The sequence below is a fragment of the Cherax quadricarinatus genome, chromosome 5, assembly GCF_038502225.1.
Source record: "Cherax quadricarinatus isolate ZL_2023a chromosome 5, ASM3850222v1, whole genome shotgun sequence".
Classification (NCBI taxonomy): Eukaryota; Metazoa; Arthropoda; class Malacostraca; order Decapoda; family Parastacidae; genus Cherax; species Cherax quadricarinatus.
Genome location: NC_091296.1, coordinates 17219104 through 17237067, shown reverse-complemented (window position 1 = coordinate 17237067; position 17964 = coordinate 17219104). Strand labels below are relative to the sequence as shown.

General features: G+C 39.6%; 1 protein-coding gene across 7 annotated transcripts in view; it reads right to left on the bottom strand.

The window, feature by feature from the left end:
• The window catches only part of LOC128684832 (F-box/LRR-repeat protein 20-like), a 169666-nt gene that overhangs the window by 81710 nt on the left and 69992 nt on the right, over positions 1–17964 (bottom strand). The window contains exon 3 of one of the 7 annotated variants that reach the window (XM_053771126.2): positions 535–695. The exons of the other annotated variants lie outside the window; for them this stretch is intronic. Coding sequence (XP_053627101.1) covers positions 535–695 — 161 coding nt within the window. The remainder of the gene's footprint in view (positions 1–534; positions 696–17964) is intronic. 7 annotated transcript variants of the gene reach the window in all.

Here is a 17964-nt window from a genome sequence, read left to right as displayed (position 1 = left end):
TATGCATAAGGAAGAGAACGCTCACCTTATGGCCTGAGAGAACCCAGCTCATACAACATGAAAGTGATATAGGATCAGGAGAAAGGGCGTGGTATTCCCCTTCATCTAGACCCGTAACAATACTGAGCAAAATAAAGTTGCATTCACACAAAATCTCCCGTTCAAATTCTCCGTACATCACCTCCATCCACATAACATCACCCGTGCAACAGCTCAAATCACGTGACCCAGGGACTTTGCCCCACGATTCACCTAACCAGAAGGCCTACATGAATAATTTACACGTTTTTGTATAAGCTGATTAAGCTTCCCTTCAGCAAATAAAGACTTACACAGTAATCTCTTTTCATCAGCATTAACTTACTGTAGTAGCTGTGAGTCACTTTAACTTACCCCACGTTAATGTATTGTAGCTTAGGCTTACCCTGCACCACTGTGAGTAGCATAACCTCGCTAACATGTTGTAGTCTGGGATTACTCTGTAGCACAGTGAGTTGCATAAGTTTACACTAATACACTGTAGTCTAGGCTTACCCTACAGCGCTCCATGAGTAGGTCGAGTGCATAAATGGTCTCGCCGACGCCGCTGGTGGTGAAGTCGATTATTTGAGCCTGGACGAGACTGTGTAGGTGGTGCCTGCGTAGTCTCCCCACCTCCCTCACCGTGTCCATAAGGCCCAAGTTGATGAGTGGGGCTGTGGAAGGTACCCATGTTGTGAGTGGGTCTTCATGCATGGGGTTATGGGCACGGGGCTGGTGAGGGCAAGGGAGGACGATTGGGGGGACAGAGCTATAGTACATGGGCCCTTATTATGATGGGGTTATAGAGACAGTACGGGGTGCAGTCCCTCAGGAACGTGTGTAATGGTTAGGGAGAGGACAGATAAGGGAAGGGTAAGATTTCGGGAAAAAGGGAGGAACTGTAGTACACAGACTTGTGGGTAATATGTTTTTTGATCCCTCATGCACGTGGATTATATATATATAGGAAGGGGATAGATGAACATAATATAAGAACATAAGAAAGAAGGAACACTGCAACAGGCAGTCGCCTACCGGCTTATGCCACTGACCCAGCCTAGTCAGGTCCAGGTCACATCCACTTAAGGAAGGAGCACGGCATCAGACCTACTAGCACAAGCTAGTCAGGTCCAGCTCACACCCACCCACACCCACTTATGTATTTACTTAACCTATTTTTAAAACTACACAACGTTTTAGCGTCTTTGACGGTACTCGGGAGTTCCACTCATCCACTACTCTATTTTTCCAACTTGAAACCATTGCTACGAGTCTTGTCCTGGCTAGATATTTTTAGCACGCTATTTACATCCCCTTTATTTATTCCTGTTTTCCATTTATACACCTCAATCATATCAGTGAGGGAAAGATTATTTCTAGGGAGCTTTGGTGTATAGATCCTCGTTTCGTTGAAATTTTGGGGCACATATATAGTGGGCGTTGTTTTAAGTGGGTCACAGTGCACGTTTGTATTATGGGGGAGAAGTAAAGGCAGTGGGGGGAGTTTGGTCCCTTACTTCAATGAGGGTAATGGGGAGGGAGTAAAATAGTTTGTGTGCCCCTTGTTTCAGTGGGGTTTTGGGGGAAGACGGAAGTTAAGTGCAATTCTGTTTAGCCCCTCATGGAGTTAGTATTATGAGAAAGATGGGGAATTTGTTAGAGATGAAGTTATGTATAGTGCCACGATCACAACTACAAAGAAAATGATAGAATGGATAATGAGAAGGTTCAGAGCAAGAGATGCCAAGCCAGTGATGATCCTTTTCAAATTACTTGTTCTCTCTAGGCTGGAATATTGTTGTAGATTAACACCGTTCAAAGCAGGTGAAACTGCAGATCTGGAGAGTGTACAGAGAACCTTACTGCACACGTATAAGTTCTATCAAACATCTCAGCTACTGAGAACACTTGGAAGCACTTGATCTGTACTCGTTGGAACGCAAGCGAGAGAAATATATCATAATCTACACTTGGAAAATCCTAGAAGGAATGGTTCCGAATCTGCACACAGAAATCACTCCCTATGGAAGTAAAAGACTGGGCAGGCTGTGCAAAATACCCCTAATGAAAAGTAGGGACGCCATTGGTACGCTAAGAGAAACACTATAAGTGTCTGGGGCCCAAGACTGTTCAACAGCCTCCCACCATGCATAAGGGGAATTACCAATAGGCCCCTGGCTGCCTTCAGGAAGTAGCTGGATAGATACTTAAAGTTGGTGCCGGATCAGCGGGGCTGTGGTTCGTACGTTGGACTGCGTGCGGCCAGCAGTAACAGCCCGGTTGATCAGGCCCTGATCCACCGGGAGGCCTGGCCGTGGACCTCCGCCCTCTGAAATATGCCTTTGGTAACTTCACAGTTTTTTAATTTCTGCACTACGAATTCTCTACATACTGTTCACACCACACATGGCTTTCAGGCTTACATCACCTCTACTCCAGCCTCCTCCTTGCTGCAACGTTTAAAGCCCATGCCTCACAAACATGTTAACTATTGGTACCACTATTCTCTCGAACATTTCCCTTTTTGTCTTCCATATATTAACATCTTTCTACAGATGCCTCGACACTCCATCCATTTTCCCACCTCCCTCATTAAACTATTCTTTGGTTCGCGTCGCCTTTTATAGATCCCACCCGCCGACATATCCACTTCCAAATATCTAAATACATTCGCTTCCTCCATACCCCCTCAATTTAATCTGAACACAAATCTTTCATTGCCTAGACTTTTTCTTACACTCATCATCTAGGTTCACCCTAACTCAGAATCTCCCTCAAGAATTGTCATCGGCAAAGTGCAACTATGAATATATATATATATATATATATATATATATATATATATATATATATATATATATATATATATATATATATATATATATATATATATATATATAATGTCGTGCCGAATAGGCAGAACTTGCGATCTTGGCTTAAATAGCAACGCTCATCTTGCCATATAGGACAAGCGAAAATTTGTGTATGCAATAATTTCGCCAAAATCATTCTGAACCTAACGAAAAAAATGTATTTCACTGTGTTTGTTTAGTATTAAATTATTGTAAACAAATCTAAAATATATTAGTTGGGTTAGGCTAAAATAAATTACTCTTGTTATAATAAGGTTAGGTAAGTTTTCTAAGATTCTTTTGGTGCAAAATTAAATTTTTTTACATTAACATTAATGAAAAAAATATATCTTTGAACGTAAAAGAGAAAATTTTAGAAAGGATTTAACTTTAAATGAGTTCTTGCTAATTGAACAGTTTTACATATTCGGCACGACATATATATATATGTCGTGCCGAATAGGCAGAACTTGCCATCTTGGCTTAAATAGCAACGCTCATCTTGCCATATAGGACAAACGAAAATTTGTGTATGCCATAATTTCGCCAAAATCATTCTGAACCTAACGAAAAAAATATATTTCATTGTATTTGTTTAGTATAAAATTATTGTAACCAAATCTAAAATATATTTAGTTGGGTTAGAATAAAATAAATTGCTCTTGTTATAACGAGGTTAGGTAAGTTTTCTGAGTTTCTTTTGATGCAAAATTAAAAATTTTGACATTAACATTAATGAAAAAAATATATCTTTAAACGTATAAGAGAAAGTTTTGGAAAGGACTTAATTTTAAATGAGTTCTTGCTAATTGACCAGTTTTACATATTCGGCACGACATATATATATATATATATATATATATATATATATATATATATATATATATATATATATATATAATTCGTTATCTTTTAATATCACATCTAGTATCCTTGTTACTTTAGCATTCACTTCTTTTACAACACCATGTATAAATGTTAAACAACCATGTTGACTTGACACGTCCCCGCTGGGTTGCTCTCTTAGCCATCCTCTTACACGCATTTTCTAAACCCATAAATATGACAAACAGCTCCTTATCCTTATATAAGCATAATTTTCTTTTGTGTTTCAATGTAAATATTATCATCAGCATATATATATATATATATATATATATATATATATATATATATATATATATATATATATATATATATATATATATATATATATATATATATATATATAAATACATATATATATATAATCCTGTCTGTGACGATTAAGATAATTTTTTAAACTTGGACGGAATTTTATTTTAATTTATTGATGGACGGATTGGAAATTAAATTTTGTAGTGCTTTTTGGAAAGAATTTTAATTGTTTTGTGAAGAGAGATTTTTTTTTCTTTTTTTTTTTTGACGAAGAATTTCTAAATTTTGTATTTTGCTCTTTAGGAAAGGGTTTGGTGGGGATTTTGTAATTCTTTTATGGAGAGATGGGGAAATTTTGTGTTTCTTTGATAGAGATATATTATTTGTTTTTTTGTTTTTTGCTGAGAGAGAGAGAGAGAGAGAGAGAGAGAGTGGGGGGCTGTTAAACTAAAGGTCGGTGTTTTATGAAGAGATAGGGATTTTTTTATGGGTAGTTGAGAAATTTTATAGTTATCTTATGGAGAAACGGGTTTTTTTTTGTTGTCGAGGGAGAGATTTTAGTTATATATGGAGAATTTTGCAGTAATATTCTCAAGAGACATGGATTTTTCAGGAGTATAGGGGAAGTTTTGTAGGTATATTATCGACATATAGGAATATTTGTGGGGGGCAGAGTGGGTAGAGTTGTTATTGTATAGGAAGATGGGGAAGACATACTGGTTAAGACCACACTGGTTATTGTATGGGAAGATGGGGAAGACATACTGGTTAAGACCACACTGGTTATTGTATGGGAAGATGGGGAAGACATGCTGGTTAAGACCACACTGGTTATTGTATGGGAAGATGGGGAAGACATACTGGTTAAGACCACACTGGTTATTGTATGGGAAGATGGGGAAGACATGCTGGTTAAGACCACACTGGTTATTGTATGGGAAGATGGGGAAGACATGCTGGTTAAGACCACACTGGTTATTGTATGGGAAGATGGGGAAGACACGCTGGTTAAGACCACACTGGTTATTGTATGGGAAGATGGGGAAGACATACTGGTTAAGACCACACTGGTTATTGTATGGGAAGATGGGGAAGACATACTGGTTAAGACCACACTGGTTATTGTATGGGAAGATGGGGAAGACATATTGGTTAAGACCACACTGGTTATTGTATGGGAAGATGGGGAAGACATGCTGGTTAAGACCACACTGGTTATTGTATGGGAAGATGGGGAAGACATGCTGGTTAAGACCACACTGGTTATTGTATAGGAAGATGGGGAAGACACGCTGGTTAAGACCACACTGGTGAACAGTGTACACTGGTAAGCCTCGTGGAAGATGAACATGATGTACGTCCACCCACTCCCTCGTCTCCTAGAAGCCTCGCAGTGTTTGTCATCATTGGCTCTTTTTCAACATCGCCTTCAATCAAGAAAAATTTGACCTTTTACTCTGAACTAAAACTCAAGTTTTCTCTTCTTTTTCTATTCATCGTAACTTCTCAGGCTATGATTTTTCACCCAAATCTTAGACTAGAGGAAGACGTCTCATGATGTGCAAAGTTTGAAATGGTGTTTAATGTTTATAGAACTTTTATATTTCACAAAATTTTATTTTTTATGTGTATAAATTTTTATATCCCAAGCTTCTGAATGCATTTGATGGATGTGTCACTTTTATGATGCTCTTCCCAAGTAGTATCTTTGACACCCTAACACATGTAAAATAGTTTGGTTTAAAACTTTTCCACTGAACCTGGAGTATTAAGGCTGCATATCACCTCCATGCTAACACCATGGATACTTAACCCTTACAATAGTCATTGAAGTAAATTATCGTTTTGTATACACTGATATAAACACTCTCGTGTGTGTGTGTGTGTGTGTGTGTGTGTGTGTGTGTGTGTGTGTGTGTGTGTGTGTGTCTGTGTGTGTGTGTGTGTATACATATTCAGTAATAACCAATATGTAGACAGAAACTCGGTAGATTAATTGATCTTTATATTTCGACACCCCGTTGAGGGATCTTCAGCTGAAGAGGACCCTAGGAGGGAGGTCGAAATATACAGATCAACTAATCTCCTGAGTGTATATCTACGTATGTGTTGTTATTGAAAATTGACAAGTGTTCATTACACTTTAGTTATTAATATATATATATATATTATATATATATATATATATATATATATATATATATATATATATATATATATATATATATATATATATGCAAAACAACCACTCTGAAAAAATAGAGAAATTCCAAGCGCTTTCGTGACTACTCACATTATCAAGGAACTATGTATTTTTTCAGAGTGGTTGTTTTGCATATTCTGAAATCACCTGTTTACTGTGATCTTATTGCATATATATATATATATATTTATATATATATATATATATATATATAGTGTGTGTGTGTGGTGCCAAATAGGTAAAACTGGTAGGTTAGCAAGAACTCATTTAACATTAAGTCCTTTCTAAAATTTTCTCTTATACGTTTAAAGATATATTTTTTTCATTTATGTTAAAGTAAAAATAAATAATTTTGTGCCAAAAGAACCTTAAAAAAACTTACCTAACTTAATCTTATTATAACAAGCGAAATTTAATTTAGCCTAATCCAACTAAATATATTTTTGATAAGTTTACAAAAATTCATTAATAAACAATCACAACGAAATATATTTTTTTGTTAGGTTCAGAATAATTTTTGTAAAATTATTGCATACACAAATTTTCGCATTTTCGCTTGCCTCATCCGGCAAGAAGAGCGTTGCTATTTAAGCCAAAATAGCAAGTTTTAGCTATTCAGTACGACACACACACACACACACACACACATAATATATATATATATATATATATATATATATATATATATATATATATATATATATATATATATATATATATATAGTTCCTTTTGTATATATATAGTTCCTTTGTATAAAGGCAAAGGGGATAAAAGAGAGTGCAAAAATTATAGGGGGATAAGTCTGTTGAGTGTACCTGGTAAAGTGTATGGTAGAGTTATAATTGAAAGAATTAAGAGTAAGACGGAGAATAGGATAGCAGATGAACAAGGAGGCTTTAGGAAAGGTAGGGGGTGTGTGGACCAGGTGTTTACAGTGAAACATATAAGTGAACAGTATTTAGATAAGGCTAAAGAGGTCTTTGTGGCATTTATGGATTTGGAAAAGGCGTATGACAGGGTGGATAGGGGGGCAATGTGGCAGATGTTGCAAGTGTATGGTGTAGGAGGTAGGTTACTGAAAGCAGTGAAGAGTTTTTACGAGGATAGTGAGGCTCAAGTTAGAGTATGTAGGAAAGAGGGAAATTTTTTCCCAGTAAAAGTAGGCCTTAGACAAGGATGTGTGATGTCACCGTGGTTGTTTAATATATTTATAGATGGGGTTGTAAGAGAAGTAAATGCGAGGGTCTTGGCAAGAGGCGTGGAGTTAAAAGATAAAGAATCACACACAAAGTGGGAGTTGTCACAGCTGCTCTTTGCTGATGACACTGTGCTCTTGGGAGATTCTGAAGAGAAGTTGCAGAGATTGGTGGATGAATTTGGTAGGGTGTGCAAAAGAAGAAAATTAAAGGTGAATACAGGAAAGAGTAAGGTTATGAGGATAACAAAAAGATTAGGTGATGAAAGATTGAATATCAGATTGGAGGGAGAGAGTATGGAGGAGGTGAACGTATTCAGATATTTGGGAGTGGACGTGTCAGCGGATGGGTCTATGAAAGATGAGGTGAATCATAGAATTGATGAGGGAAAAAGAGTGAGTGGTGCACTTAGGAGTCTGTGGAGACAAAGAACTTTGTCCTTGGAGGCAAAGAGGGGAATGTATGAGAGTATAGTTTTACCAACGCTCTTATATGGGTGTGAAGCGTGGGTGATGAATGTTGCAGCGAGGAGAAGGCTGGAGGCAGTGGAGATGTCATGTCTGAGGGCAATGTGTGGTGTGAATATAATGCAGAGAATTCGTAGTTTGGAAGTTAGGAGGAGGTGCGGGATTACCAAAACTGTTGTCCAGAGGGCTGAGGAAGGGTTGTTGAGGTGGTTCGGACATGTAGAGAGAATGGAGCGAAACAGAATGACTTCAAGAGTGTATCAGTCTGTAGTGGAAGGAAGGCGGGGTAGGGGTCGGCCTAAGAAGGGTTGGAGGGAGGGGGTAAAGGAGGTTTTGTGTGCGAGGGGCTTGGACTTCCAGCAGGCATGCGTGAGCGTGTTTGATAGGAGTGAATGGAGACAAATGGTTTTTAATACTTGACGTGCTGTTGGAGTGTGAGCAAAGTAACATTTATGAAGGGATTCAGGGAAACCGGCAGGCCGGACTTGAGTTCTGGAGATGGGAAGTACAGTGCCTGCACTCTGAAGGAGGGGTGTTAATGTTGCAGTTTAAAAACTGTAGTGTAAAGCACCCTTCTGGCAAGACAGTGATGGAGTGAATGATGGTGAAAGTTTTTCTTTTTCGGGCCACCCTGCCTTGGTGGGAATCGGCCGGTGTGATAATAAAAAAATATAAAAAAAAAATATATATATGTCGTGCCGAATAGGTAAAACTGGTCAATTAGCAAGAACTGATCACAAGTTTTATAGAGAACCCCTGATTCAACCAGCAGCCAGTGACTTGTCCAGTGTTTGTTCCTTCTCAGCCACCTGTCAGTGTGTTGGAAATTCGTATATGAATGAATGTAACAATTCAACAGAGCGATCGGGATTATGAAGAATGGTCGAGTACACCTTATTTGTAATGAATGAACGTAGGATCTGAAGAAACGTTATTCGTTTATCATGAATCATCAGTGCATCGACAGATGACTCAGAAGGGACACGAGAAAAAACCATACCACGGGTGGGGTTAGAACCCGCGATCAGTCTCAAAACTCCAGACCAACGCGGTAGACCTACTCACTGGCTGCTGGTCGCGTCTGATTAGGTATAATATATATATATATATATATATATATATATATATATATATATATATATATATATATATATATATATATATATATATACACACACACACACACACTTAAAACATGATAACGACATACAAAATACTGCGTGGAATAGACAAAGTGGACAGACAAGATGTTCCAGAGAGGGGACACAGAAACAAGGGTTTACAATTGGAAGTCGAAGACCCAGATGAGTTAAAGGGATGTTAGGAAGTATTTCTTCAGTTATAGAGTAGTTAGGAAGTGGAATAGCCTATCAAATGAGGTAGTGGAGGCAGGAACCATACATAGCTTTAAGATGAGGTATGATAAAGCTCATGGAGCAGGGAGAGAGAGGACCTAGTAGCAATCGGTGAAGAGGCGGGGCCAGGAGCTGAGTCTCGACCCCTGCATCCACAATTAGGTGAGTACACACACACGCTTATACCTTATTTTCAGAAATTATTTAGATTTTTTTAATACTGGATCTCTCTATCTTTGAGTATCATAAAATATATTTGAAAAGGTAAATTATGTTGCACTTTTACGTTAATTAGCTAGTTATTGGAAACTGTGATTATTTTAGTAATATGTGATTTCTGGTATCAGCGCACTGATTTTGATTCGTTGTTTCACTTGATGAGGGTAATAATAGTGCTGTTAATATGTGAGTTATGTTAATTATTACGTTAATTCATCAAGTGTTGCAAGAGCCGGCATTTACACACACACACACACACACACACACACACACACACACACACACACACACACACACACACACACACACACACACTAAAGTAGTGGAGGCAGGACCCATACATAGCTTTAAGAGGAGGTACGATAAGGTTTTTGGAGCTGGGAGAGTGAACCTATAGTGCTAGTCACGGCATTATGCCGAATGCGCGCCCTGGCATAATGCCGTGACGAAAATCAAAGGCCTACCATACAGGGGGGTCTTTTTTCGTCAGTGCATTATGCCGGGTAGCAGCCGTTAGCATGACGTCACGGCCTGCCACCACACTCCACAGTGACTCCTCAGTGCTCACGTGGCTGCCCTGGTGAAAGGAAGTGTTACACTTTTGTCTCTCATCTGCCCCATCTTTTGCCCTGTGTTCCCTTTGGTTTTGGGGCTATACATGTTTGATTATGGGTAAAAGGAAGTCTTTAACACCTGAAACTATAGCTCAAATCATAGGGCTTCACAAAGCTGGGCACCAGACGAGAGAAATAGTGGAGAATGTTGGTGTGTGTGAGCGTTCAGTGAGGAACTGGGTGCAGCGTTTTTTAGGCTGGTGGTGGTGTCGAGTTACCTTCTGCCAAACCTCGGCCTGGCCCCTCGAAGAAGACATATGTTCGTACCTTAACTGTGTTAGAGAAACAGTTAGAGAGTACACCTAAGATAACTATTAGAGAATTGAAAGAAAATAACCCACATCTTCTCTCAGAGGTGTCTGTAAGAACTGTTAACAGACGTGTGTCAGAACTGTAGTAGTCACCGCCAGGTTAAGAAACCGACCCTCTCCAAGCCACAGAAGAAACGTAGGCTGGATTATGCAAAGAAATGTCTTCAATGGAATCCTCAACAGTGGTCTGAAGTACCTTGGAGTGATGAAGCAACTTTCACCGTCACCTGTAACCGTGGGGGACATGTGTACCGGCCCAGAGGTAGTGACCTGCTAGACCCACTCTACACCTGTGAGATCAAACACCCAGACTCGCTCATGGTTTAAGGGTGTTTCAGTGCTCAGAGTGTTGGCGAACTCATTGTGCTTTCCATAAACCAGTATATGATCCAGTATAATTACCTGGAGTTGTGTGACAATTTACCTGAGGCATTTGACAAATGTGTGGCTACGATTTTTATGCAGGACAGTGCACCGTGTCATACTGCCAAGTCTGTAGTTCAGTGGCTTAATTAAGGACTGTGAAGTGAGGTTCTTTAATGGCTGGCCAGGAAATTCCCCAGACCTAAACCTCTGGTCAATAGGGAAACGAAGTTTACGAAGTTTACTGGGCAAGGATGAGTTCCACCCCACGGCTGGAGGCTGCTCTACATGAGGCATGGAATAATATACCTCCCCAAACCCTCAAGAATTTGTGCGAATGTCTTCCTACACGGCTCAGAGACGTGATTAAACGTAAAGGACGCAGCACCAAGTATTAAAACCTCAGCAAGTGTGCAGATATATATATTTCATGGTATGTGCTTGTGTTTTGGTACGTGTGGGGAAGGGGCGGCATAATGCCGTGATTAGCACTGTAGTAACGACCAGCGACGAGGCGGGGCCTGGAGCTGCGAATGGACCCCTGCAGCCACATATAGGTATGTACACACACACACACACACACACACACACACACACACACACACACACACACACACACATTTAAAAGTGATTCCAAAAATCAGAGTAAAACAAGCAGGCAAATTCTGCAGTAACTGCAGCAAATGAGCTACAAGGATACACGTGGTGTGGACCACGCTGACCTTCAATTATCAACACAACTCCCTTCACCCACCACCAGCCCTGGCCAAAATGTTTTCCTTCACGACAACACGAGGGAATAAAATTACAGATTTCTTCTTTCCCTTTGTCTGACTTTTTGTCTGTCTTTATCTGTCTTTTTTCTTTTGATCTTTCCGTCTTATTATTTTATGCCTGTTTGGATATGGATGAAATGGAGAATTGCAGATTAGAAGAAAGACAAAGACACAAGTTGTAAGACAAGATTGTAATGGGACGCTCTATTTAGAGTTTTATTATGTTTTAATAAAGCTCTATACAGAGCTTGTATATCTGTCTTCACAATATTTGGATATGTCAAGTAAAAATACTCTTGCCTATGCCTGTGTAATGAATAAAGAGAAGAATGGATGGCGACTCGAACCGTGATTGATGTGAGTAGCAGACCCACCTGTGTATCATTCATCTATGAGGGTTGTAAAAGGATGATTATTATAAGCAGCACTTCCGTGACAAGTCTGTATCTTCCGCCACCAGCTGTGACACAATTATGACACAGAAGTGCTGGTTGTAAAATCATCCTTTTAGAACCCTCCTGGCTGAATGGTACAGCGTTGGGCCTGCTACTCGCATGGACCACGGTTTGAGTCCCTGTTCGTTCTTCTGTTTATTCATTAAGACTTGTTTTTATATACCTTTATTATCATTATACTGTCAGTTTCCGACCAACCAGGATGTAATTTGTACGTCGGTTTGCGTGCGGCCAGCAGTAACAGCCTGGTTGATTAGGGGCTGATCCACAGCGGGGCATTGACCCCCCGAACACCCTCCAGGTATCCCCATGCCTATATAATGTTTATACTGACGGGTTAGATACACTCTTCAGTATAGCTGGTTGAATGATATTAAGCTTTTGCAAGGGAAGTTGACTACACTGAAAGACAGTCAAGGAGAACTACACCATCTTGTCTTTTGAAAACTCTAAAGTTGAAAGTTAATTATTTTAAACTCTTAAACTTTATGCTTGTTCTGTCAGTTTGGTACACTTCACCAATCTGTGTTTTATTATAAACTGTGACAGAAAAGTTTTTAATGATGTATATAGAACTATGTTCCACTTCCAGCTTTTCACAGTTTGGAGAGGAAACTATTGACGATGTTTCCTTCAGTCCTGGATGATCATCAGTGTGTGTCTGATTTCTCTCTCTCTCTCTGTCTCACACACGCACACGCACACGCACACGCACCACACGCCACACACACACACACCACTGACACAAACATCATCTTCAGTTTCTGACGCAACACAGCCAGAACTTGATGCAAACCTTGGTAAACCTGGATTAGAAGTGATCAGGGTCTCAGGACCGAAACATTTTCTTACAAATATGCGCTAATATTTACTTCACATGTCTTTTTAAAACACAGTGCTTGTCGCAACATTCATGCACGTGTCAGGTTGTGGTGTGGGACCGTGTTCAGCCAACTTCTCCATGCACCGATGATCAGTCCTCGGAAGACCCATGAACTCTGCAGTGAACAGTAATTTAATGAAAAAGCTGCATAATTTGAAGAACAAAACGTCACAACTTATCCTCACATACAATGAAAGTGAAAACTGGACGATGTTTCGGTCTGTCGTGGACCATTGTCATGTTGCGATTGAGAAAGATTGATAGAAGTCTGGTCAAGGTCAGGTGAGGAGACAACCAAGTTAATACGTGTTCAGAAGATTAGAACACTTGGCAGTGTGTACTGGGGTTAGTAGTGAACTGCGTAGATCTGACTGGCATACTGCTGGCAATGTTGAAGAGAAACAGGTTGCAGAACAAATTTTTATTGGGACAACGTTTCTCTCGATTCGAAGCGAAATGTGGCCTGTAAAGTGACCTTCATATTCCTGGAATGTTTACTATTTGTGGTTAAATATGATTTTTTATTGAAGAATCAGACATACTTGCAACATCTGGGTATCTTTATTTATAGATTTTTTTGCCATCCACTTGCTTTGTCAGTACAAATTCAAGGACATGATGGGAAGACTGCAGAACTATACACACATGGCGAGGTAATCAGTCGTAACTTAGCCTTGGAGTTGAAGAGCACCGAAGTCTTGAAGACAACGGTGCTCTTCACCAACTCTAAGGCTGAGAGGTTGATTACCTCGTGTTTTGTGTATAATTATGCTCTTTTCTCATTATGTCCTTGAATTTGTATTGATAAAGCCACTGGATGGCGAAACATCTACAAAAAAGATACACAGATGTTGCACATGTGTTGCACATGTAGTCTAGTCTGTGCCATTCATGTACAACATTTTTATTGGATACGTTGTGGTCCTGGAACCTTGGTGATGCCAGATGATCATTTGGAGTGACCAATCAATTAATCAAGTTTATTCTCTATAAGGATTACAATGCGGGGTCACAGGACTCGAACGGATCCAATAAGAATTGTCTAAATATATGCACTTTTGTCTTTTCTTCAGTATCTTTATTCCTTCTACTTGCATTTACTATTTGCATCTTCGTGTATGTTTATACAGTGTAGATGTTAACTCGTGTCCAACTAACAGCTAAATGTTAATAAGTTAGCAGCTTATGTTTGAAAGTTTGTTAACCAATCTTAAAAATAACTCTGATTAAGAGGTTCTTTAGTGATGTAATAATGAGTACCAGCTCGGTATTCCAGTCTTAAGGAAAGAGTTTTGTAGTTACTGTGTTTTGACTTACCTGCAGTTAGGAGACTCATTTCTTAACCTAAAGTTTGGGAGAAATACTCTTGGCGCAGAGGAAACCTTTTGTAGATCAATGGTTCAGAGAACCGATATGTTGATACATGAGACACATGTGCAACTCTTGGGTATCTTTATTGAGGAAACGTTTCGCCACACAGTGGCTTCATCAGTCCATACAAAGGAGAATCTTGAATAGGAGGAGAATGAGGTAATCAGTCCCTCAGCCTTGAGTCGATATGGTCAGTCCATCAATCTTAAATAGAATACGGCATATGTGCGGAGGAGCTTATATACCGTAGGCAGGAGAGGTGCAGCAGACGTAGGTGGTGTCACATTTGTTCAGTGTGGAAGTAGGTCGTGCCCAAGGGTTAGGCAAGCGAAGAATTCCCAAGTATTAAGATCCCAAGAAGTTGCAGTGTCTGACAGGATTGTAGATCAATGGTTCAGAGAACCGACATGTTAATAAATTAGACACATGTGCAACTCTTCTCCGCACTTATGCCGTATTCTATTCAAGATTGATGGACTGACCACATCGACTCAAGGCTGAGGGACTGATTACCTCATTCTCCTCCTGTTCTTCAAGATCTCCGATGTATGGACTGATAAAACCACTGTGTGGCGAAACGTTTCTTCAATAAAGATACCCAAGAGTTTCACATGTGTCTAATTTATCAAGGAAACCTTTATTATTTCGGCCACTGTTGGGGTGAAACGTTGTCTACAACAAAGGTTTGAGCTGCACCAGTTGTTTTTCTACCTCACTTGGCAGTTCCTGTTAAAAGTTACGTCTAAAATTTCTTTGTAAGTTCGGTGGTTAGCTGCTGTTGTGATGTAAATGGTTCAGAAAACCCACAGGTTGAAGAAGACTCTTGTGCAACATTTGGGAATCTTTGAGGAAACGTTTCTCCAGCCAGTGGCTTCTTCAGTCCAATACAGAGAAAGAACGGTGGAAGAGGAGGAGTTTAAGGCAATCAGTCCCTCAGCCTGGAATCAGTGTTCAAAAAAGTACTTTTCTCAAGATTGATGGACTTGAACATATCGACTGCAAGCGGAGAGACTGATTACCTCAAATTACTACTAATCGTCCACCGTTATTCTCAGTTTTTGACTGAAGAAGCCATTGGCTGGCGAAACGTTTCCTCAATAAAGATTCCAAAAGGTTGTACAAGTGTCTTATTCTTCAGCTACTGTTGGGTGGCTTATAATCAGAACTTCAGCCCTGTCAGCATCACGGTCATGTAGGACTGACCCGAGGAAGAAGTTGTACATGGATGTATACAATGCCGACAAGATGAAGAATTAGACACATGTGCAACATCTGGGTGTCTTTATTTGTAGACCTTTCGCCATCAGGTGGCTTTATCAATACAAATTAAAAGACATAATGGAAAGACTAGAGAACTATATAGATAAGGCGAAGTAACGAGTCTCTCAGCCTTAGAGTTGATGAAGAGTACCGTTGTATTCAACTCCAAGGCTGAGGGATTGATTACCTCGTCTTTTTTATATAGTTCTCCAGTCTTCTCATTGTCTTTGAATTTGTAATGATAAAGCCACTGGATAGCGAAACGTCTACAAATGAAGATACCCAGATGTTGCACATGTGTCTTAACTCTTCATCAAAGAAGAAACTACAGTCGCGCTACTGATGAACAGGAAAGAGATAACGACTCACGAAGGATCCAGTCAGCAGGATGTCGAGGGCGGTGCAGGGATCGCCGACGCAGGAGGAGGAGAAGCGAGTGATGCTGGGTTGCATCAGCATGGCCAGGTGGTGGCGGCGGATGAAGGAATTTTCCCGTATCGTTTCCATCACCCCCTCGCAGACGTTTCCCGCTGGGGATGACACCCACCCACGTCAACCACAAAGTCAGCAATTAGACGAAGGGAAGGAGAAGAGAGGAGGTGAGGGATTAAGTTAGAGCGAAATAAGCAGTGCTGGAAGAGAAATCACACAAGAAAGAGTAGCCTGAGGGAAGGTTTGACTTGTACGTGAGCGGGAATAATGTGGCGTAATGGGAACGACATTAAAGATACCCAAGTGTTGCATCTGTGTCTTATTCAACTTGTTGATATTGTACATCATTTATAACACAGTGTGGACTGAGTTGCACCTGCTTAACCGGGGGCAGTAAGACACTTAAAATATTGTTTATGTGCTCTTGCTTCACCATTTGTCAACTTTGTCACCATCTACCTAGTATGGGTCAGTACGCCTAATACAACGTTCCTTACTGTTTTAAGAGGAAAGTGAAATACTGTTAAACGAAAGGTGAAGAGAAGTGGGAAACATGAGGAACGAGAGAGCAAGGATACATGAATAAATACAAATAGAGAATAAATTACACCAGGGAAGACGATCTTTTCCAGAGAAGAGAGGAGGGAAAGGTTAAGTAAATAGCCAGCCAAAGTCGTGAGATCAATGGTGGGAATGGAAATCGGACACGCAGAAGAAAAAAAAAATGAATGAGATAGAGAAAGAGAGAGAGAGATGAAAGAGGATCGCGAAGCAGAGCTAGAAACGAATGAAACGGTGGGGATAACAAGCAGGGAGAGGGGAAGGGAGGAACAACGAACACACGCACACTGATGTAAACACCAATCAGGGCTCGTGAGGGGAATGTGCAAGGGGAAATATAGATCGAGGAGGGGTTATGAGAGGGAGAGTTGGAGAGATAGTGGGGTACTGGGAAATGGAGGGAAGGGAGGGAAATGAGAAGAGAGCCAGAGATATATAGTTGGGAGTGGAGGAAGAGTGGGGGAGGCAGGCAGCAAGAGCATGGCTGATCATTAGAGCCTCAACAAGGTAATTAAACTAGGTAAATGCAATAGTAAATATTTTATAAAGGTAAATTTAGAACTCTAAAAATGAACATAAGCAACTGTGCGGGAGTACTCTGTCCGTCGCGAGAAATATTCAAATATCTCCTGACGAGGGACTAAGCCACGTAGTCACCCAGTCTGTGGAGCTCTTGGTCCCTCAGCCGAGGCCTTCCTCTGTCTTACTGCTGTAATATTTAAGTTTTTCCTTGTTACTGGTATCAGGGAGAACTTAAATATCACATCAGTAGATGCAGTTGACAACGGTAAACTCAAGTAATAACTAAACACAGGTTAAAATATAGCACACTTGTGACTATGATAGTGATCATAGAGGCAAAGTGAGTCGTTCACAACTAATTTGGACACAGGTTTAATTAAATATAAATTCTCAAACTGGGCACGCGAATAAAATCGGCTATGAAGTTGACATATTAATGTCTTGCATTTTTGTGAGTATCGCTTTTTAACCTGAAATCATTATATATATATATATATATATATATATATATATATATATATATATATATATATATATATATATATATATATATATATATATATAATGTCATGCCGATTAAATCGAACCGGCGAGTTTGGTCTGTTTTGCCGAATTAGCAGAATGAAATTTGAACACAAAAAAATATATCACTGATTTTAAGTATTATTAATTCAGTTTAAACTGACCTATGCTATACATAGCAGAATTTAGCTGAACAAAATTACGCTATTTTAGGTTAGGAAAGATCAGGTTTTTAAATTGGGTTTGGTCCTAAAATATAACATTTTATATCATTGTCAGTGAAATAATATCTAATAATCTGTAAAAAATTTTTGGGGAAAATTCCATTTTTTAAGGATGTTCGGCCTGTTCGGCAAGTTTGGCTTATTAGATTATTAAATGTGATATGCATTATGCACTAAATGTAAATTTAACGTTAGGGGCCATGAGCAGGAGACATGACA